Raw genomic sequence first — 22,961 nt, 5'->3', positions numbered from 1 at the left:
CTCTGGGGTTTGTAAGAGGACTGGTCTGGGACAGTTCCTGGACCTGAGGCCTGCTAGATGGATGCTCATAGAGGGGAAGACTAAGAATGGAAGATACTTTGTGCTATCCTCTTCACACCAGCAATGAAAGGCCACAGATACATTTCTTCTATGTGAGCTTTCATCCCACTTAGCTGCCACTGAAAAGGGTGGCTTTCATCAGGGTGTGAATTTGTGTTCCACTAAGGACACTATGAGACCAGCATGTGTGGCTCACAGAGAAGCAAGGGACTTTGCACCTAAAGTTCTCAGCACTTGGTTCAAACCAAGCAGGGTGCAGGAAATCCAAGGTAGCCCAGCAGCATTCTGCTGAAAGGGGTGTGCTCCAGGATGAGTCCCTCCAAAGATATCATGTGTGCTTTAAAACAGCAAAGCCAGGAGGACATGGACACAGTGTCAAAGAAGGGCATGAGTCTAATGGGCTACCCACTGGTACTTGCCCAGGGAAGAAGGGCCCCTCCAGGACATGCCAGCATGGGACCAAGCGCTCTGCAGTGACACCCACAGTGTGAGCTCTTTCTTGAATCACACCCCTGGGCTGCAGAAAGTCTCAGGTACTCTGCCAAGAGGAAGAATGAGAAGCTGGACAGTGCTTCATCCCATTGGCAAGTGCACCCTGCTTGCTGCTGGCACTTCTCAGTAGTGTGGGCACCTCTGCCCTCTCCTTCTCTAGTGGGACAGCATGAAGGTGGCCTGGGAAAGTGGTGGCTCCTGAAGGTGTGTCAGGGTTGGAGCACAGGGCTGGTGACCCTTCAGAAAGACCAGTATACGGTACAGAAGCCCTAAAGTAAGACATCCAGACATACAGAGTCCTTCCCTTCCTGTGCAGCTCACATGTCCACAAGGAAGAAGCCAAGTGGGCCCAGAGCAGCCAAGCAGCAAGATGCTGTGTCTGGGCAAAGGGGTGCCCCCTTACCTCTGCTGGCCCCTTTCCTGCCCTGATTCATTCATCCAGGCAGCACATATCCATCATGTGCCATGGGATAAGTAGCCAAGGGGGACAGCCTCGGAGTCCAGTCCTGTCCAGTCTAATCCAGGGGACAGCACTGCATAGGGAGCTCTCCAGGGACGCCCAGTGCAAGCCACCCACACCATGCTCAGTGGGATCCACTCGCTGCTCCTGCAGCCTTGTGCACTCACTATTTTAAAGCTGACAGTGGCCCATGGTGTAGATGCCACTGCTCCCCAGAGGAAGGGACTGAGGCCCACAGGGGTACCTGGCTGCTGAGTGAGGGACCTTTCCCCTCTGCCAGCATGTTTCCAGCCCAGGAGCTAACTGGATCTGAGGAAGATGGAGAAGTGGGCAGCAGGGAGAGCAGACAGCAGGGCAAAGAGACTGCAGAGGCCTGCGGCAGGGCTGTGTAGGGACACAGAGGATGTGGCTCTCTGCTCCACTGCAGGAGCTCCCTCTGCAACCTCTGGTCCATCTGCCAACGAGCGGCTGTTATATGAAGCTCCCTGCTCAGCAGGGCTCTCTGATCCCGGCCTGAAGCAGAAGCCAGGTGGGAGGACTGAGGAGAAGACTGGTCTTGGGCCTACACGCCAGAGCTCAGGTCACCAGCCCAGTTCTGCACATGCAGCCTGACTCCAGACCTCTCCAGGGGCTGAGACAACGGTGGTGCTTGAATGCACCAGGGATAGCACAGGGGAGCATGGGCACACAGTGGGCCCATGAATGCCCTGCATGTGCCGTACTCTGTCAGGGGACTGACTGAAAAGACGCCAGAGGGCCAGCTTTTCTAAAACTCAAGACAGACGGCATGATGGCTTCCCTCCCTAGATTCCTAGGAGAAGAAGCTCAAAGCTTTGCCCAAAGAAGTTTAGCCCATGACGTGGCTCATTCCACAACTCCCAAACTGTGGCCCCAGGCCCTCCCCAGCTGTGGGCACCTTCATCTGTGTACCCCAACACCAGCCCAGTGTGGGGAATCTACACTGTTCTCAAGTGGGGGGGCTTCTTGGAGCTCCTGTTCTGGCTCTAAGCCAGAGTAGCAACTTGCAGAACCAGCCTTAGTGAACGAATCACATGCCTCCGGGTGTCTCTGAGTAAATAACAGGAATAAGCAGCACTTCATGCTACATAAGAAACTCGTTATCTAGTAAATTTCGTGATCAGAGATTTCAAGTGTCTTAATTCAGGAACATATGAACATCAGGAAGGAGAAGCCTATGCGTTTTAGTCTCACGCTGCAGTCGATATGCTTTTATATTGCAAGAATAATCTGCCGTTATTCTTGAACAAGCCACACAACCCAGGACTGTTTGCTCTGAAAACATTTTGCTTTCTTTCAGGGATGTATGAGATATTAGAAGACATGAAGGAATGGCCACTTGGGCACCGGGTGTGGTGAAGGACAGTGTGCAGGGCACTCTGGCAAACTACCATGCAGCTCTTCACAAGTCAGACACCAAATCAAATGGACAAGAGAGAGGGTTATGAGAGGCCTACATGCATCAGGCATGGAGAAGTACTATTTTTTTTTCAAAGAGGGGAGAACAAAATTAGTATTTTTCCAGAATAAAAAAATAATAATGCTAAAATATTTTTCTTTGAATATTTTCATAGTTCAAAAATAAGTCCAAATTTTAAAAGAGAAGGGAAGCAGAGGCCAGGCCCAGGGACATGGCTTACCCCAGAGGGACCAGGACAAGTCCAGGTGTGAGAAGTCCCACAGAGGGCCCTTGGTTCTCAGACGGGGTGACACTGGCTATCTGCTGTCACACATGGGCCACGCCTCTAACATGTTTAATTTACAAAATAAAGTTAGCATCAGTTACAAGCCCTCAGAAATTTCTTTCATCTGGGCCAGGGTTAGGGTTAAGGAACACATTTGTGAACTTGTTTATGAAATTTTACAAATTTTATATGCTATATCCAGTTACAAGTTTACCTCATCAAGGACATAAAATGAATTTTCTCAACACAAAACATGTTATAAAAGTACAGTCTAGGGGCCAGGTTGGGGACTTAGCTCAGAGGCTCCATGACTGCCCAGCAAGTTCAAAGTTCTGAGTTTGACTCTGGGTACAGGAAAAAAAAAAAAAAAAATTATACCTAAAAGTACCAATAAACTTAATGAACAACAACAACAACAAAAAAGACAAGTAGTTTTGTTTTTGTTTTTGTTTTTTTAAGACAAGGAGTTTTTTCAGGAAGCAGCAAAAGTTCACAAGAGTAATAAAATCGAGTAACAGAATAAAAATGACAGACAAGAATAAGAGGTACTATAGATAGGCTTAATGGGAAAACCAAAACAACAGGTGTGGCCTGGGTATACAGCTCAAAGCTCACTTGCCTAGCATGACCAGTGGTGCAGAAACAAAACAAACCCAAAGACAAAGCCAAACAAACAAAGAATAGGTTCTTGTGGAAGATATACAAAAATACAAAACAGCTGTGCAAGGATAGAGGCATTATGAATTTTAACACTATTTTAAAACCTCTTATAAAAATTTAGTTTGCTGGGTGTGGTGGCACACTCCTGTAATCCCAGCACTCAGAAGGCTGAGGCAGGAGGATTGCTGAGTTCGAGACCAGCCTGGGGTCCATAGTGAGTTCCAGGTCAGTCTCAAGTACAAAGTGAGACCCTGTCTCAAAAAAACCAAAAAAAAAAAAAAAAAAAAAAAAAAAAAAAAAAAAAAAAGATAAAAGTACATTCTATGGGGTATGTATAATTTATGTTTTTCTATAGAAACTTTGTTGATGAGGTTTTAAAATCTCAGTAAAATACAGATGAATATTTACCAAAGTCTGTGTTTCAGCCTGATTGCCAAGTTTGCTGCCTTTCACCAGTTTTTATATCCTGTGAGATGTCAATTTTCAGGGCCTTTTCTACTTCGTCTGGAGGTTGTTGGTTTTTACATTTTCATATCAATATCTATTGAAATAATTTATTTTACTATTATTTTTCAGCAAGAGAACTGTTAAACCTAAAGAAAAGTTCATTATGAGGGAATATATTTTAAAAGAAAGTTTCCTCTGATCCTTTCCCATCAGAGCAAAGCAATTTCACATTTGCATTGTAAGGAACACTTCAGGGATCGTGGAGACCAACCCCAGCTGGTTTATTGATTTCACTTTTCAGAAATTTAATTGTCTTGTATGCTAGGTATTTCTTTTCAAGTTCCCTGGCTACAGTGTACCCTTAGTATTCTGCAGGAGCCATTCTTTAGTGAAAAATAAAAAATCTGGGCGGCTTCTCCCTATGAAGTGAAACTTTTGGGAAATCTTTTATACTTCCCCTAAAATGTACAGTTTCATTGTGTCAGGTAGGAGCCAACACTTCAGGAATTGTGGGTGCGAGGACACAGAAATTGTGGTTACACTAAAGTCAATAATTTACTAAAGCATTACTCAGCCTAATCCAAGGTGCTCAGTCATCTGTATTTGTTACTGGATGACCCTGCTGTGGGAGCCATGGCCCTGGGATGAGGAGACACAGTGAGAAGGAGACAGGAAGTGAAGGGGTGTCAGGAAGGTACCATTCACTCACTCAGCCTGGCGGGAGTGCTGCATCCCTCCATCAGGAAAAGCAGAGCACGGATTTGGATACTGTGAATCTTGATAGGAAAGGGAAACAGCCTCTCCATTGGCTGAGACAATGCCCTTCGCTGTTCACACAGGGCCAGCACCATTCTCTGTCTCGATGAAGCAAGGCTGGGTGGGAGATCACGGTGTGCTGTGCCTATTTACCTCGAAATCTGCAATCTACTTCAAAGACATGACTTGGATGGAGCCACGTAGGAAGATTCTTTGGACACAGTCATATTAAAAAGTAATATATGTAGGCTCAGTTTACAACACCTAAAGCACTTTGTACTCAGGACAGGAATGAGCTCAGGGCCCGGGTGCACAGTTAGAGCACAGTGCTGAGATTTATAACCTGAAGCTGACTCCAAGTTACAGAGACTAGATCAGCTACAAAAATCTGCCTTGGAAACAAGACCTTTGCTTTAAACTCAGGTCCTGCCTCCAACTGTGTTAGTCTTTAAATCTGTGAAGGAAGAGAGCAGTGGAGGGAGGGAGGGAAGGAAGAAGAAAACATTCCTACAGAACAAATAGAAGCCCACTGTAAGCAGAGCATCTGGGGCCCGGCCCTTCTCAACATAAAAGAAACAGAGGATGTGTAACGGACATCCTGCCATTTGTGACATCTTCCATCAACATTTCTGGTGCCAAGAGAAAACTTCTGAGCATAAACCCATCGCAGACTCAACAACAGGCCTAAGTCACCTGAACTCTCTAAGCACAGAAATCTCAAACCAGAAGCAAGGCAGAGAGAGCCATGAAGCGTACTTGGGTGTAGCTCAGAGAGAGGCTTTTGAGTCCTAAAGACCATGTTATTTTCCCCCTTCCCTGAAGGATGCCCTCAGAAGCCCCTTTCATCCTCACCCGCCTCTTAGGCCTGATGGAATAAATGAGGTGAGAGTCAGGGTCTGTGGCTCATGGGAGTAAATGGCATGGGAGGCTGCACTCCCCTCCCTGTGCCTGGCAAACTGGCTTTTCAGTGGGGAACCATCCGCTCTCAGTGACACTCCGGACGTTGCTGGCCTGAGTGCATGGCTCCGTGCTCTCTTTGCATGTGTCTGGGACACCTGTGCACCTCTGGTCTAGCCTACTGGGATGGACCTATGTCCACTGAGTGTTTCACTAGACTGTGGGGGCCTGCCCTGTCCCTGCTGGCCAGCACTTTATGAATAAACCAATGAATTCACAGTAGGCAGAACTTGGGAAGGAAGTCAAAGTGTGGATGTTCTGTAAGAACACCAGAAGACAAGGGTATCACAGTATCACCCAGTAAAGCTGGTGGCTATGGTCTTGGAACTATCCTCTGCTAAATAATGCAAAATCAGGAGAGCACAGTATCAAAACGGGATGCAGACAGGATTGGACGTTCCCAGGCTCTGTCGTCTCCCGAAGCCCTCGGAGTCCCCAGCTGCAGAAGACAAAGGAGATCAGTACCCAGTGTTAAGGCCTATGCGAGTGCACACTCACTGGCCTCAGTGCCTCTGTCTGCCCAGAGCTCACTTCCAGATTGGAGAGCTGAGTCCTGAGTTCCCCACAGGCAATGTGGAGGGTGACTGTTGGGCCAGGGCCGGTTCCCCTTGCATCAGAGCATGTTGACGGTCTATGGATGGATCACAAGATCAGCCCTTTCATTTCTGCTCACTAGTGGGTTTATAGGACAATCTTGTTGTGATTCAAATTTGCATATGCTAAAGATTCTAGGTACTTTCTCCCACCTGCAGTGATTGTTAGGATTTCCTCCTTTAGAAAATGCTACCTGTCCAAGAGTCATGACCCTTTTTCTGCTGTGTTATCTCATTTTCATTATTGATTAATAAGAATTTGGGTATTTTGTATTAATGTCTTGCAACCCATATTTGTGCAGTGAAGAACTCTATTTCCTTTTAAGGGTCTTCTTGGGAAAATTGAGAAGCTGAAGGGATTTGAGAGCAGGGGCCTCCTCTGTCCCAGAGCCTGGCTGATAAGTGCAGTCTGCACACACCCCACATCGCCCACTTCAAAATGTGTGTGCCTGTGTTCCTAACACACACACACAGACACATGCATACACACTGACAGTTGCTATCTAGTGCTCATTTTTAACCTAGTCTTTTGATTTTTACATTTATTTTATGGTTTACTTACGTATGATAAGCTTTGGTGAGACCCTGAGAACAAAAGACACTTACTGAGACTGAAGTTCACCCACTTGTAACTTGTTCCTGCCAGGGTTGCAAGTAACACTTGAACCACCAGTGTCATGCACATGACTGCCTATCCGGCAGCCTGCACCACTGGTTGAGACTGTCCAGGCCGCCCAGTGGGACAGTCATGCATGTAGCACCAGTGGTTCAAAGCTGCCCAGCAGCATGACATAAGAGCTCCCTGGTGAACACATTAATGAGCTCGATGAAAATGATCCCCATCTTCCAGATGGTAGATGATGCATATTAATCCTACTGTGTGTCAGCTGACTCTTCTGTGGGGGGCAGAGATGTGTTCTGAGTGGGCTTCCCAGTGTTTACAGAAAAACCACGGGCCACTGGGACCCCACTGTTCATCATAATCTCATGCAAATTGCTGTCTTACAATGGCCTTTCTGGATTATTTTGGAGGGCAAGATTAATGCACGGGAAGAAGTTGAATTACACAAAGCAGAAAATGACTATAAACTCTTGATGTGCAAGTGTGAAGAGAGATAGGTGGACTTGCCCTTTCCTATGACTTCCCTAGAATGGCGAACTCCTCTCAGCACTTCCCCACAACTGTGAAGTTTCCAGAAGGGTTAGTGCCACACTTGCTCATCCACATGCTCACAGAACACGGGCATAGTACACAGCAGGTAATAAAGAGCCCCCTTGCAGCTCTCTGGAAGTCACAGAGAGCACTGTGGTGCCAATCAGCCATGTGCATGAGAGCTAGAATCTGCCTTGGGCCCACACAGCCTGCAGGAGAACCTGCCCAGTTACACTGCCTTTTCACCTGAGCCACTTTGCAGTTCCCACACCCTGCAGCTAAAAGACAATACTTTCTATTCTCTAATCCATCCTTTGGACCAAAAAATCAGTGTGAACAGTGAAAATGGAGCATTTCCAGGCAGTCAGATGTTATTGACACCAAGGTAGAAAAATCATGTGAGTGAACAGCCAGCCCGGTAATTTATTTGATTCCAGAAACAAAGCACTATTTTGCTGTTGTACAAAATTCAACCAAGTTAGCAATGGTTTGTCTAAGAGAGGCCTTCCATATACTCCTTGGTTTTTCGACAGCATCACTAAGATCACAGGAGTAGCGATTCTGGCTGCTTCCTCCTTTGTGAAATCAGAAGCCTTCCCCAGAAGCCCCCATTCAAAGGTAGCTCTGCACGTGAAGGAAACAGCAGGTGAAAAGCCTTTCCAAGCAGAGACTCAGACAGGGGTGAAGGAAACAGCAGGTGAAAAGCCTTTCCAAGCAGAGACTCAGACAGGGGACAAACCCAGTAGTCCTAACTTTTTTCTTTATCCTCCATGAGTTTGGAAAAGAACTATTAAATCTAAATGTTAGCTGACTGAACATATTTTTTTCAGCACTTTTTAAAAAGAACTTGGATAGTAAAAGAGTTTTGAAAAAATGGATGTATTTTAATTCCACAGAATGCACACCACACATCTGTTAAGTGATGAGCAGTCGCTTCACTCCGAGGTTTGTGTTACTGATAATTACGGGTGTCATCCAGCTCAGGAGGCCCTCTGTGGTTATGAGTCCTAACAGTGGCCTGGCTCCCTGGCTGCCTGCAGGTGTCCAAATAAGGAACAGACTGCCCAGTAGAAGAGGCCCATGCCCTAAATAGTCTAACATTTAGGGCATATTTCATGCCCCTAAATGCATGTTTCAAGTCTTTATATGAATAGCTGGGGGCAATGTTTTGTACTTTATTTCGTTATATAATGATATGTCTCCCCTGTTTTCATGTGTACAATCTAGGAATTTTGGTAGCCAGATGATGATGTTTCCTTGCTGGTCTGATAGGTGTCCCAAGGAAAGGAATCAAGCCCACATTGCAGAGACTACAGACCATTTCCAAATAAAAAGGATCAGAATCATGTATAGCCCCTTTGGTAGAATATTAATGGAAAAATACCATTTTATACATTATTATCCTGCCAGTTTTATTATTTTCAGTACATCCTGCCCTGTTATGAGTGATAAAATGACATAAATAAATGCTCTGGAAACTGACCTGTGAAGAATGACCCACTTTCTCTTTGAAAAAAACATATACAAACCAGAAAATTTTGCTTTTTCCAACCAAAAAAAAAAAAAAACAAAAACAAGGTTCATTTCCACTGGTGACTATAGTCCTTGTGATTATTTTTTAAAATTAGAGATTCCTGAATCACCATTAACTTTCCATGATTCAGACTGTCCTCCTTTAATGACTTCACCCTGCCCTACGCGTCCATAGGTACGTATATGTGATATGTATGTGTATATATGTATTTAAGCGTGTATGCATGTTCTTTATTTTTGTTTTGCTTTAATGAGTTTTTTGTTTTATGCATGCATATATAATGTACACTTATCTTCACTTTTCTCCCTTAGAAACAGCTTTTAATATCACTTTAGGGTTTGTCTACTGACACTGTCCCATTCCCAAGATTACTCCTGAGTTCCCTCTTGAATTGTGAACAAGCATAGGTGAGATAATGTCCAGAAACAACAAACCAGTCTCTGCAGAGCCAAGTCTGGTCCGACCTACCTGGGCAGCGGGGAGTTTTGTGGGCTACTGCGGTGCCGCTCACTGGCCTTCCGTTGGGTGTGACGCACCAGCAGTACCCCGTGTAGCTGTGACATTGCACCTGCCGAGAGAGGACACGGTGAGCTCCCTGGACACATGACTATGCCATGCCACTTCACAGGGGCCCATGGGTACCGAGAAAGGCGGTGCTGCCTTTGATCATGACCCTGAGGAGAAGAAGAGGCAACCCATGCTATCAGTGCCAGACTGACCACCACCGGCCCGCATCTCACACACAAGGACGCTGAGGCCTGCAGGAGCCCACAGACCACTCTGTGCCACAGAGTCCAGGAAAGAAGACAGGCCTCTAGTGGCCAGTGGGGTATCCCTCCATAGCACCCCTGAGATTGTCCTGTAGTCTCTGGGCCCTCCTGAGACAACCTCAGCAGAAGGCTCCCCTCGGCTCCCCAGCACTGTTCCACTCCTTCCTCGTCTCTCCAAGACCAAATGACTACAGCAAGAGACTGAGGCCCACACTGTGACCTCCCAGATGGGGATCATGCTTGTCATTCCACCCAAACCACTCCAGAACTGTGTGTTTGGGGTGACCCCATAAGGAACGGAAGTACTGCCGCTCCCCTAACAGGGACTTGGGTTGTTTCCAGCACTGCCTTCGACTAAGAGCTTGACCACAGGCACAGCACAGCCTGGTTTGGCCAGCTCCCAACCCTGATCCCAACAGACTGGGCCAAACCAGGGGCTCATGCTGCACTGATGCTATGGCTCTTGGCACAAGCTCCTTACAATGGAAATTAAAGCCAAATTAAATTTTCAGTACCGATCCAGTTGGCATGGTCCGGTGAGCCTCCTAAGCATCCTGCCCTGTGCAAATTCAGAGATGTTTCCACCAACTGAGGCACAGAGGTACCCACTTATACTTCTACTGCACTGGAATGTCACTTTCCCCAGGGTGGCCCACTTCCCCTTCATTCACTGTACAAGGGTCCCACAGTCACCTGGCTGTAGGTACCATCCTCATTACACTCTGGGATGAACACCTGCTGCAGCTCCTTCCGGGCCTGCTCCTGGGTATACTTCCTCTCAGCCACACACCTGGACACATCTGCAGGGAGAAGGGGGCAGAGAGTGATGCAGTGAGGGTTAAGGACGACGGGCCACCCAGGTTAGTGAGGTCCCCCCAACAGGGCCAGTGCCTCCCGCCCTGTGTGGAGGCAGAAGAGCAAGTGGCTCTCTGGACAAGAGCAGGAGGGAGGTGGAGGCTCGGAGAAGCTTTCCAGGGTGTCTGTGGGAAGCAAGTGTACCCTGCCCACAGGGTGCGCAGCAACAGGCCAGGACCGCACCCAGATGCAACGGGGTAAATTCAGACCATATGGAACTAACCAGGAAGGGGTGCGGGGACACTTCGTGGCATGGGGGCCTTTCAGCCCAGTCACAGCCTTGGAGTAGAAACCACAGCCCTACTCTTTGTTCAATATCTTATTTGCCAAAATCCCAAAGTCCATACGAAGCTCATCCCCCTTTCAACTTCACTTGGAAAGCCTGATAATCAAGTGGATGAAAGGGGCTACTACCCTCAGCAGGACCCTGCTAAGGCCATGAGTACAGGTTCAGTCACTGTATCACGGTGGTGTACTTAATTTTGCAGAGCAGGAGTCTGCCATGCTATGCAGGAAATCATGAGAGCCAGTGAGGCCTCCTGTCCACGTGATAAGAACGGGACTCAGGCCACACCTGACCCCAAGAGTCACAGGTGTGGAGCTCACTGACCCAGTGAGGACGAAAGGTGGGGTGTGACGGGACCCAGTGCTGAGCTCTCTGCCAGCAGGAGGATCCATTCGCTGTTCCTTGCCTCCCGCCAGAGTATACACCATGGTGCCACACAGCTCCTTTGAGCTTTAGAACTTGGCAGGAGCAGCTGACCCACGTGCTTTGTGCCTCCCGATCCAGCTGACCAGTGCCCAGGTCTCTGAGAGACGCCCCTCCACATGTCGCCTATTCTCATCTTCATACAGCAGTATCTCGAGGAGGGAATGCCACCCCGGGCCCCTGCCAGGCCCAGCAGCTTGGTGTTACTCCTGCCATTGGCCGAGAGACCCCTAGCTTCATCCAGAGTGATCGGGCTCTAATCGCACCAGGGTCATCAGCTTCCGTGTGGCTCAGGGCTTACGTTCGCCCTCACTCGGGCGGGCAGCCAATACTTAGCAGCACTCGGTGGTTTTGATGCAGTCTGTGTTCACTTAGAAGTCACTGCTGTGCTGAGCTCGCCTGGTTTCTCAGTCCACCCTGTGGTTTGACTGTCTAAAAGGAAAAGTGATCTGAGCTGCAGCTTGTAAGGTCTCAACTGGGAGAGACAGAGCCATTAATTATTCCTCCTATCTGAGCTATCATAGAACATGCCAAAAAAGCATAAATTTTCCAAACAACTTGTGGGCTCCATTCCTGGCTCAAACTTCTTTTAAAGACTTCACATTTGCTGCTGGTTAGATGGCTCTCAAACCTGCAGCTCCTGTGTTTAACAGGGTATATTAAATTCCAAGTTCACATCCACTGTATTGCTGACTAAGTCATAGGAGAAATGAAGACGCACCACAAAATTCCGGGGTCTGGAAATCACCCCTCAAAACAAGTCTGTTGTAACCTTGTGAGCAGCCCGGGTTAGCTCAGGCCACCTCTCTGGCGTTTCTTGCTGCAGATATTTGGTGTTAAATCTGCACAAGGGCCTCGCTGCTAACAAGTCTGGGCGAGCCACCAGACGAGTGGACTGAGAAGCACTAGCCAGGATGAATCCACACTGAAAACCCTCAGTGTCTCTCCTGGGCTCTTAATCCCAATTTAAATAATTAGGCATGAAACATATGCACACCTTGGACTAAAGGAATCCAAGTAATATACACAGCCTCAACATTATTTTTCTAAACCTTCTAATTTCTCAGTCACATTTTAAGCAATAGAATAGAAATGTTCATTGTTCTCTTCTTGAATATTTATAGGTGACACATTCATATTATTACAGCTCTACTCTTTGTACTTATTGTATTAAATTGAAAATAAGCAGATCCCCTGTACTCAGGACCTTTTGAAGATCTTGTTCTGGACACTTACCCACTCAGTGTTAGCTCTGAAATCCTCAGAACACAAACAAAATAATTTTTATTATTGTACAACTCCATAGACCATGAGATCTGCCATTTTAACCATTTCAAAGTGTGCCATTCATGGCACTCAGCACGCTCTCAGCACTGTGCGACATCACTGCCGTCAGTCACCACATGCCCTCTGCAAGACATCCCATCGCTCTGGAAGAAGCCGCATGTCCAGCAAGGAGCCACCTCTTATTGTCCCCAACTCCTAGAATGATGTCTCCACTTTCTGAACTAAGCACTTGCCATTCTGGACATTTTATATGCATGGAATCACACAATGGCCTTTGTGTCTGGCTTCCTTCAAACCAGAAGAATTCTCAGGGCTGTTCTGACCCAGCTCTTTGTTCTGGAGACAAGATGTAGGTGTAGACCATCCACTTCAGAGAGGCTCCTGTCACACTGTGGCTCTGCATCCTCAAGCCAATGCTCTCTGTGACAATAATGACACTGTGGTCAGGGTGAACGCTGCTTCTGTGTCGCTGAGGCTTTGCCTAGGGAAAGAGCAGGGTCCTGATCCTAATGGCTATACCAACAACAGTCCTTTCACTTCCCCTCCAGCCACAGGAGCCTCGCAGTGGTCACAGTGAGGACCCTACCTTGTGATCTTTTCTGCACCAAGAGCTCAATTGCTGGCAGAGACCGCCAAGAGAGCTTGGGCCCCACAGCAATGTCACAAGTGCTAAGGGGCAGTGCACCGCCAAGGACAGTGACCAGGACCAGGAAGCATTCTGTATCTGAACCTACCAAGGGGTCCAATGCAGAGCTCTCTGCCTGAGGAATCTCCAAAGAATTTGCTTTTGTTATGATTTTTGTTTCCAGAAATCTCAAAATAGTCCAAGTTCTCCTGGCATGTAACTTTTTTTCTGGCTCTTTTAGTTAATGCCAGAGGTTTTGTTAAAAAGAAAGGCAGGCCCGCTGTTCTCAGATCAAAAGAAAACAGAATGTGTTTGCTGAGCTCAGAAAACACAAACTCCACAAATTTCTATGAAAATATGAGAAAAATCCATCAGTTTAAACCACTGCAATTCTCCTCAAGGTCAATGGTTAGCTCATAATATGAAGTGTACGAAACATTTTAATCCTATTTAATTAAATGTGGACTAAAATATTTTAATTCTTGTTTCAAAACCAGTACATCCAAAAGACACAGGCCCACAGAACTGTCATCCGCCAAATATGTGGAAATACCCTCAAAATACTGAAGTCAGCAGCAGTGGCCCATCTGCCAAGGGAACGCTCAGAATGCTGCCTACTTTGGCACCAGAAATAGGTGAAGAAAGACCAAGTGGCACTTGTGTCTCTTGTAGGGAGGTAAAGGACATTTGATTGTTGCCTCTTTTAACTGCAAGGAGGCAAGTTCCTACCCAGGTCACCTGTAGAATCTGTGGTACAACCCCTCCTTCCAGCCAGAACAGGCACCTGGGTCTCATCCATGAGCCAGTTTCACCTCTATTCCCATCCTGCACAGGCTGGGTGGTGAGCATTAAATGCTGGGCTTCAGGAGTCTGGCTGGAAACATCTAACAGTGTACACAGCCTATGGGAAGGAGCCCACCCCAGAATAAGGCCCACTTCCCATCAAGGGGCCAGAGACCCCAGCACAGGGAAGAAGCCCTTTCCAGGTGGGGGAAAGGCTGAATCAGCACAGATGAGGGCTGAAACAGCCTCTCAAAGCCCCAAATCTAGAGCTTCAGAGGCATGTGATGCTTGCTGTGTTTGGAGTGCAATGCTTGTCTGCTTGTCTAACACACTGTAGACCAGGCTGCCTGCCCATGCTGCCCTAGATTAAATGGAACTATGACTCTGCAGTTGTCTCTGCTTTGTGCTTCTTATAGCCCTTCTGACTTAAATTAAACCTACTTTGGGGACTAAATCTCATGCTTACCTACTTCTGCCCTATATTGTTTTGGGGTTCATAAGCTTATGGTACATCTCCAGTGAAGTGAATAGAATTCTAACCAAGGGAATTTCCAGAGAAACTAGGCTAGATGCAAATGTGAGGAAAGTAATAAGGACACTACTGCAAAGTACATAGTGTTTAATGCACACACACACACACACACACCATAAAAAAAGGAATCCAACTTTGATCTTGCTGAGATCTTGCTTCAAAGATCTGAAGGCCACACCCAGTGTATGGGGAAACCACCTCCAAAAATGGATAAGAGAAGCTGGTGTGAGACTTCCCCCAAGAGCCAGGAGGCCCCTGGATTTTCTCAAATAATCCCTGTTCTCCATCCTCAAAGTCTGAGACATCCATGTCTCCTGTCCACAACTTCCTACAGCTGCCTTTTCCCACAAGGTAGAAACAGACTACAGAGGTTCACATCCCAGCCTTCTACAACCTGGGCTGCCTTCTCTCTCAGCCCCATCCATTGCTCCTTGGAGGACCTCAGATGGATTCCACCTGGGATCTTCCCCACTCTCTCAGCATTCGAGGATCACACCTGCTTGTGGTGAGGTTTTAGAAAGGGCAGCTGGGCACACAATTTCACTCTACCTACCATCCTCTTCTACATCCTCCCCTCCCCCCATGTGAATCGGTCTTTCTGGGGCTCCCTCAGGCCATCCTGTAGCCTCAAGCGCTGTGTGCCCCAAAAGACTCTGACTTTGAACAAACCGCGATAACAGAAAGAGTCCTTGATAATGCATGGCCATTAGTCATGGACGAAGTGACACATGTGTGCTAAGAGGAAGTTTGGACTCCAAACCAGGCATCTGCAGACATGACACTGAGTTCAGACATGTGCACAAGGACAGCTTTGTCACTGGGTGAAGATCAGGCTCCAGAGGGGCTCCAGCTGCATCTCTGCAGAAGCCTAACTCCAAATACCTAGACATTTTTTATCTTGTCATCAGGGAGCACTCTCAGCGGGTAAAGAGCATGCAAAATTCCATCTTGACTGCCTGAAAGAATAACCCGAATTTGTGCAAGTTTTGAGCATATCGCACCATGAAGGGCAGAGCCCATGGACTGGCAGCCTGTCAGTCCTGTGTTGAGATATTGTGCTCCACCACCTGTTGATGGGGTCGTCATTTTGGTCAGCTAATAGGACTGCTGGACAGAAAGCTAGTTGAGGCATAAAACCATCCCAAAGGCAGTTTGAGTCTCTGTGGTGTTTCCCAGAGAATAAGGGCAAGAAGGTAGATCATTTGTGAACTGATTCTATTTATGTTTGACGCCCCAACATCTTTTGCTGAGTCAAACCCTTCCCTATCATGGGAAGCCTCTTTCCTTGTTTTGCTCTAAATACCAGGTCTTCACTCTGAATCTGATTCTTACGTAGAAAAATTGAAAATGCTGAGGGTAAACGTTGCACCAAAAATATCACTGAAAACATCACAGTTGCTACCGCGCATTTGCTAAAGAGAAAAATGAAGACATGGAAAAAAAATAGAAAATTTTAGTAAGAATGATTATAGAGGACCTTGGGGAAAGCTGTGAAATGGATAAATTTATTTCACCACAACGTAAAACACTTTAAAAGAAAATTTAAACCATCTTTAAATTCATAGAAATTGTTCTTCACCCTTAACTTGTGGAAATAAACTAGAGGCGCAGGAGTTCTGTACCATCCGTATTCACACGGATAATCGAACTGGAGCTCACCTTTGCAGGTTCCCCGGTAAGCAATTTCTAACCGAGGGTCTTTGCACTTGGCGCGCTGGAATTCACAGCGGGACAAGAAGGTCCTCCCATCTGATGCACAGAGAGGTTTCTGAGGAGAGCCCGCACAGTCCAAGCTGCAATCTCTGTCTTTGTCTTGATCAACTCTCAAAAACTTAGGGGACAAAAAAAAAAGATAAAGTCAGATAAGTTGGAAAAACTGCAAAGCAGCAGGAAATGGAAGGTACAAAGAATACTGGTATTTAGTGCTCACCATGTGAGTCTCTTTAAAAATGCTAAGCTATCTTCTCTTTTAAAAACCCTCAACAATTCCTTAAATCCACATGTGATGTCTGATACCAAACAACACCTTCAGCCCTTCTCTGTAAAGAGCCACACTTGGGTCCTGTTTGACCCTGGTAGTCTGGTTTTCTTTGATTTTTAAATCCATTTGCTGACTCGCTTCAACATTGGACATGCGGTTTCTTTCTTCTGGAAGTTCCAGGGATCAGAAACATACACTGTTGGGATTGGAAGGACAGCCTACCCTTTTACATGGCAAGATACAGTTTCACCGGTGGTCTCAGAACCCACAGGTGTGCTTGCATGGATCCAAAGGATTGCTTTTGAACAAACACTTGTTGAGTCAGTGAGTGCACCCATGACCCAAAGTAGGTGCTACATTTCCATGACTGCCTCAGACCCACATTTCTGCCCTTCTCCTACAGTGCAGAACAGCAGAATGCTGAGGATGGGGCTTGGAGTCCATACTCCCACCCAGGTCCTCAAAAATAGTCTCGGCCCTGGGAACTTCCCAGCAGGGACCTGTGTAGCATGCCCTTAGTGCCCTTTTGTAGGGCTCAGCTTTCAGACAGTCAGGCTTCTCTGTGTTCTTGACACACAGATTCGGAGATCATGGTGACTCCCAGCAAAGTCACAGAGCAGACCCTGATCCTTACCTGTCCTCTCCACCCTCCAGCATCCTCTCCACCCTCACCTGTCCTGTGCACCTGCACACCGTGCATCTCATCCCATCTGTTCCTGTATCACACCAGACAATGCAACAAACACAGAAGCAACTTGCAAGAAACACAGGGCACATGAGACTGTCTGAGTGCAGGTCTGTGGGCTGTCACCTGCTCCTGAAAGGTCTCTTCTGATTTATGAAGCAGGAGCAAGGTATTAAAGAAAAGAACGAAGGGGAGAAGACAGTGCAGATCTGAGGGTATTCTCCAGTAAGCCATGGGCCTCCCGTGCACTCTATGTGTTTGAGCAGATTTTCTGGCACTCTGTCTTTCTGTGGAAGATTGAGAACTCTGATAAAATTGATTATCACCTCTTCTTGTCTGGGCTACAGAAAAAGTAGAGTAGAGGCCTAGCCAATTCTTTAGGGTCCACCACCTTGTTACTCCATCTGTAAATAGGATAGACAAATTCTCAAAGTCAGGATGTTACCATGCTTAAAGAATTACCAAGGCCTCCCCTAGGAGGTCTGAAGCCCTAGGATTACCAAAGCTGACACTAGAATCAAAGACAATGAAGGAACAGAAGGGCCAATGGGGACAGACTGCTGGTGGAGGTCCCCTCACTAAAAGCCCAGCAGGATCCTCAGAGCTCCCACCCAGGAAAGGGCAGACAGTGTACTGTGGCTGGTGACCCCTAAGAGTGGCCCTTCAGGGGATCAGGCCATTGCTCCTGCAGCTACTTCCCAGCATTCTGAGGAGTGAGGGGGGCTGAGCTGAGAGACGACAGGCCCTCATGTGGAGGAGTGCCCAGAGCAAGGAGAGTGCAAAGCAGCATGCTTTCATCTTTCCTGACAGATTCATTCCCCTGCTAAAATGATTATGTCCCTTTCAGCTAGAATCGAGAAAACAGATTGCTGTCTATTCAGGGCTTTGCAAACACTGGTGGGGTTGTCATTGTTGTCGTTGTCGTTGGTGCTGTTATTGTTGTTGTTGTTGTTTGGAGTTGTTCTGTTGTTGGTTTTGGTGTGGTTTTGAGGTTCTGGAGACCGAACCCACAGATTTTGCCCTGACTACATCCTCATACCTTCTCTTTTTTCTTCTTTACAGGACTTGAACTTTTGAGCTTGTGCGTGCTCTGACTGCAACTGTACACCACCACACCTGACTGGGTTGGTGATTGTTTTCATGGGCAGAGCAAGCTCATAAATACATTCACCTGCATCCTGACACTGAAGAATCTCAACTTCTTGCATGCCTGCTGGGAGGCAGGAGTTGTGCAGGGAGGCAGAGGCCCTTCCACCTGGCACCTCGAAAATCTCATCCCCATCTCACAGAACCATCAGGTCGACATCACTCCTGGCTGCACAGCACTGGAGGATTTTGATAAATTTCCCCCTACCAACACCACAGCAGGCCCAGGCAGCACCACCTTACAGAGAGAGGGAGCATGAAGCAGGGGCAGCTCCATCCATACCCTGACCTTGGCCATGTGGAAGCCTGCCCTGGCGGCTCTTCTGTTAGACATGAAGACCAAGGACCGGGTCACTCAGGCATGATGACTTCATGCCAATGCTGGGCTACCTGTTTTTTCCTGGGAGCCAATGGAGGACTCAGGTAAGACAACGTCATCATTGCGGCCTCAAAAGAGGAGCTATGGCTTCTGTTTTGTCACTAACAAACACTGGCACTCCTACATCTGGAATTTGACAGGGATTCTGGATATGTACATGGTGTGGGATTGAGAAGGGAAGAATTCACTCTCAGAAATAGGAGAACACACGCTTGGTGAATGTGTCTCTCCCTCCCCACTTTCAGTAGAAATTGAATTTCAAGGGAGGCAGGGCATGGAGGAAGATAGGCTTTTAAAACTAAGTAGTATCCTTTAAAATACAGAGGTACCAGAGAAAATAAGACATTCTTATTCTAGAGATTAAAGTTTATTAAAACATCTTCATTTAAGTGGTTCAAAATAGAAAGCACTTTGCCAGTCGGGCCTGATGGTGCATACCTGTAATCCCAGGGAGAATCTCCCAGGGAGAATAAAAAGTTCAAGCCCAGTCTGGACAATTTAATTATTTAGTGAGACTTTATCTCAAAATTAAAAAACAAATAAAAATAAAAAGACCAAGATATGTAGCTTGGTGCTAAGGTCCTGGGTACAACCCCTAGTGCTGCAAAAAGAAAGAAAGCATTTTACCAAATATAGAATGAAGTCAAATGGACCTTGAGCAACTTTTGTGTTAAAAAAAAAAAAAAAACTTTGCATGATAAGGGTCTCCCAGTTCTCACTGGCCCTGCCCAGTGCTGTTTGCACAGGTGCAAGGGGAGCAGGTGTGGGGATCACAGAGGGTGCAGGACATGGCTCTGTGGGTGCCAGGCAGCCATGTGCTGGAAGAAAGTGGGTCCAACACAATGGATCAAAAACAACCTACACTTTTCATAATGAATGCCTGGGTTTAAGCCAAAAGAAAGAGTTTAAAACAAAGTCAAACCAGTAGAGAAACAGATTTAAACAGTGATTGGAGACTTTCCTGTTCCCACAGTATGAGAAAATGGGGGAAAGTCGGACAGCCTCACCACTGAGACATATGTCCTAGGTGCAAGGACCAGAAAAGCAGGCACCTGCCAGAGAAGAGGCCTGGGAGGGAGGCAGCATGTGGGAAAGGAGCACTGAGGGCGCAGAGTGGACTGGAGGTAGCTCACTGGGCAGTTCTGAGAACGTGGATAATGAGTAACCATGCAGCCTAAGACCTTCTAAGAGAACATGCCTCTCCTCTCCCTTGGAAAGCCTGGGTTTTCCAGCATGTCAGGAAAACCTGTGACCCAAATATGAGAACTGCTTTTTAGAGCCTGGGATTCCGACCTCAAACATTACAGCACAACACCTCTGTCCCATGTGTTCATTAAGAATACGTCTCAACTTTCCAAGTGTGCTCACAAGTCAGTACCAGCCTGCAATGCGCTCCTGTAGTGCTCACCAAGTGGCCACTGTCTGCAAAAGGTTAGCTCTGGACACCAGGAAGGAGGCACTGTGCTCACCCAGAGTGGAGTTGTCCCCAGGACAGTGACCAGTGCCATGCTGGTACAGCCACATTCTGGGTGAGTGCTGGAATGGACTGACCCAGGGGTCAGGCAAGGGAAAAAAACAAAACCAGAGTGGGCTGAATGAGGAGAGAAGGAGCAGAAATCCCAGAACGAAAATCAATTCTGCTAAGCCTGGGAAAGTCAGCAGCATGAAGAGGTAGAAGGAAGACCCATTTTCTAAAAGTCCTGCTATATGGCATGGTGGTGGCTGGCCTGAAGACCTGGGAGCCAGGGATCTCTCTGAGGACCTGGGGAGCTCCTGTGTGCAAACATAAAATAGCAGTAGAAAGGGGCAGTGACAGCCTCTCCTACCTCCAACTGGAAAATCCCATATCAGGTACATCCACTGCTACAACAACCAGATGATGCCAATGGACAAGCTCCATACATAACCTGCCTACAGTCAGCACGGTTTCCAGATCCTGTCACAGTGGGCATCTTGAATGTCCCCAAAGGCCATGTATCTGAGGCTTGGTTCCCAAGGTGGCACTACTGAAAGGCAGTGGGACCTTTGGCAGGTGGGCCTGGCGAGAAGAACTAAGAGTAGTGGGGCCTTTTCCTTAACATGGACACTGGGACTCCAGCCCTGCCACCATTCCTGAGCATACTCCCCCAAAGTCATGGGCCAAGCATAATGTCCTGAAACCTCAGGAGTTGTGAGTCAGCACATCGCCTCCTTCCTATAAGTCGATTTTCTCAGACATTTTGTCATAGCAAAGGAAAGCAGACTGACAAAATTCCTTTTTAATGAACTACAACAAAGAGCAATGTTTGTGCATGCTGACTACAGATCAGCTAAGGATTCTGGCCTCCTCTGATCCTAGCCCAGTCATCAGGGAGCCAGCAGTCATTGGCATGCTGGGCTCCAAAGGGGTGAATGGAGACTCATTGTAGGTTCTGCTGCTTTCACTTCCATGGTCTCCAAGACTGAGTCTGCTCATCAGTAAGATGAGGGTAACAACAACCCAGTCTGCCTGCCACAGAGTCATCCCCGAGAACTAACATGAAGTTTAGCGCACACACACACACACACACACACACACACACACACATGTGTGCTTGCCGGGCATCTGATTACCGACATGTGGCCCACCCTCTGACAAAGCCAGACACTGTCCCCAGGAGGAATAGATCTCCATCTTCTCATCTAAGGCCAGTGAAGCACAGGATGTTAAGCCATCAGACCAAATGGCCGGCAGCAAGCACACTCATCTCCAGGAGCAAGCCAGCCTGCCTGCCTTTGTGCTCTACGTGTTAGAAATTATGGGAACCAAGAGCAAACGGAGAGGAGCAGAGGAAAGCCATGAACTGGCTGATAGGCAGAGGAGCCTTTGCTGGGAGTGCAGTGACATGAAGGACTCTAGGTCAAGGGAAGTGGCTTTGACTTTGGAGGGGCTGTTAGCTGTGCACTTGGACCTCACTGAGCCCTGTGAGCTGTGGCTCTTCATTTTTAAATTGGTGATGATAGCAACAATGCTTATTTCACAAAATTATTGTTGAAATAAAAGGAGATGGTACTTGAGAAAATGTTCAGAATAGATGTGGACATGTTATTTGTAAGAATCCATCCCATGCAGACACCCCTGCTTCCCCGCCATCTGGGTCCAGGTACACGGTGTAGCTCTCTGGTACCTTCTTCAGGCTCAGAAGAATTTTGAGTCTACTATGTGGGTACTAGGAGCAGAAATGAAGAAAAGGGAGCTAGAAAGTCAAGAAGAGAGAGTATGCAGTGGGTCCTCAGAAGATGAAAGAAGATTCCCAAAAGAAAACCAAGAACCTGGTCCTGTCCCCAAGTAGCTGCAGCAGGTCGGCGATAACAAGGTGGTTGGTTCAGATGCATGGAGTCAGGTGGAAAGGGTGAGGCAGGGGCTGGAGGGTGACTTCTATTAGAACAGACACAGGGAGAATTTCCATCTCCCAAAGGGGGCCTCTGTGAACACAGATGCAATGGGAACCCAAACAACTTCACGGAGCCTAGAGGTCCTGCAGAACGAATAGCAGACACAAGGCCGTAGCTACTTTCCTTTTCCTTTACATGCTGCTTTTATTGTTTGTTGTAGTGGACATAAAACCTCCCATAATGTGTTCTTAGACAAGTACCAGGCACCAGTACCCGGGCATTGTGTTTCCTAGAATCCCGTTTCTCCCTCCATGTCTGTCCATAGGCAGATGCAGGAGCCCATCCCACTGCTGGTGCAGGCTGTGGCTTCTCACTCTTTGAGTCTCATCCTCTTTTCCAAAGCATTTCTTTAATTTATTTTCCTTCCCTGTCTTCACATCTACATTAATTTCAGTGATGAAAATGGATATCTTTGCTTCTTGATAGCACCTGTTAGAGGTAATTCAAGAAAACTCTCAGGCTTTTAATTGTTCCAGATTTATGTATATTTCAGATTCAGTAAGAGCTTTGTTATTCCCAATTCTTCCTAAGAAGCTATCCTGCAGGTGACATCAACCTTCTTTCATCACTGTCATGGGTTAGGGTAATTTGCCTTCATTGAGCAGACCAAACAAGCCCTCTGCGGTCCTGAACCACAACTGGACTGGAGTCTTCAGGCAGGACCCAGTCTCCCTGAGGGCTTGGGTCCTTCTGATCATGGTGGTCACTGGGCCCTGGGCAATGTCATCAGGCCACTGTCTTTGGCGTCCAGCCACAGCTCAGAATCAGTTTCTTACCCAAGATCCCAGTAAGATCAAATGAATAGTAGCAGTTCCTATGCTCCCCCGGTTGTGGCTTTGTGAAGTCACATAGGTTTTGGACATGGAGGGACACTCAATGAACATGGAGCCAACTGTCAGAGCCAGGGAGGAACTCCACAAGGGGAGAGACTGAGCCCCTCATCTGTGTGCCTCAGTGTCCCAGTGTGTGGTGCCCAATAG

At 47.2% G+C, this 22,961-nt stretch overlaps 1 protein-coding gene across 1 annotated transcript in view; it reads right to left on the bottom strand.

The window, feature by feature from the left end:
- The window catches only part of Smoc2 (SPARC related modular calcium binding 2), an 87,723-nt gene extending 69,097 nt beyond the window's left edge, over nt 1-18,626 (bottom strand). The window contains exons 1-4 of the mRNA XM_010628951.2: nt 18,579-18,626; nt 16,036-16,207; nt 10,279-10,385; nt 9,284-9,383 (exon numbers count right to left, since the gene is read on the bottom strand). Of these exons, the coding sequence (XP_010627253.1) occupies nt 9,284-9,383; nt 10,279-10,385; nt 16,036-16,207; nt 18,579-18,626 (427 nt within the window). The remainder of the gene's footprint in view (nt 1-9,283; nt 9,384-10,278; nt 10,386-16,035; nt 16,208-18,578) is intronic.
- Nucleotides 18,627-22,961: the final 4,335 nt, after the last annotated feature.

This window comes from Fukomys damarensis, unplaced genomic scaffold (assembly GCF_012274545.1).
Source record: "Fukomys damarensis isolate Sample0158 unplaced genomic scaffold, DMR_v1.0_HiC HiC_scaffold_14, whole genome shotgun sequence".
Taxonomy (NCBI): Eukaryota; Metazoa; Chordata; class Mammalia; order Rodentia; family Bathyergidae; genus Fukomys; species Fukomys damarensis.
The sequence above is the reverse complement of the archived record's forward strand: the minus strand, read 5'-3'. Positions and strand labels throughout refer to the sequence as shown.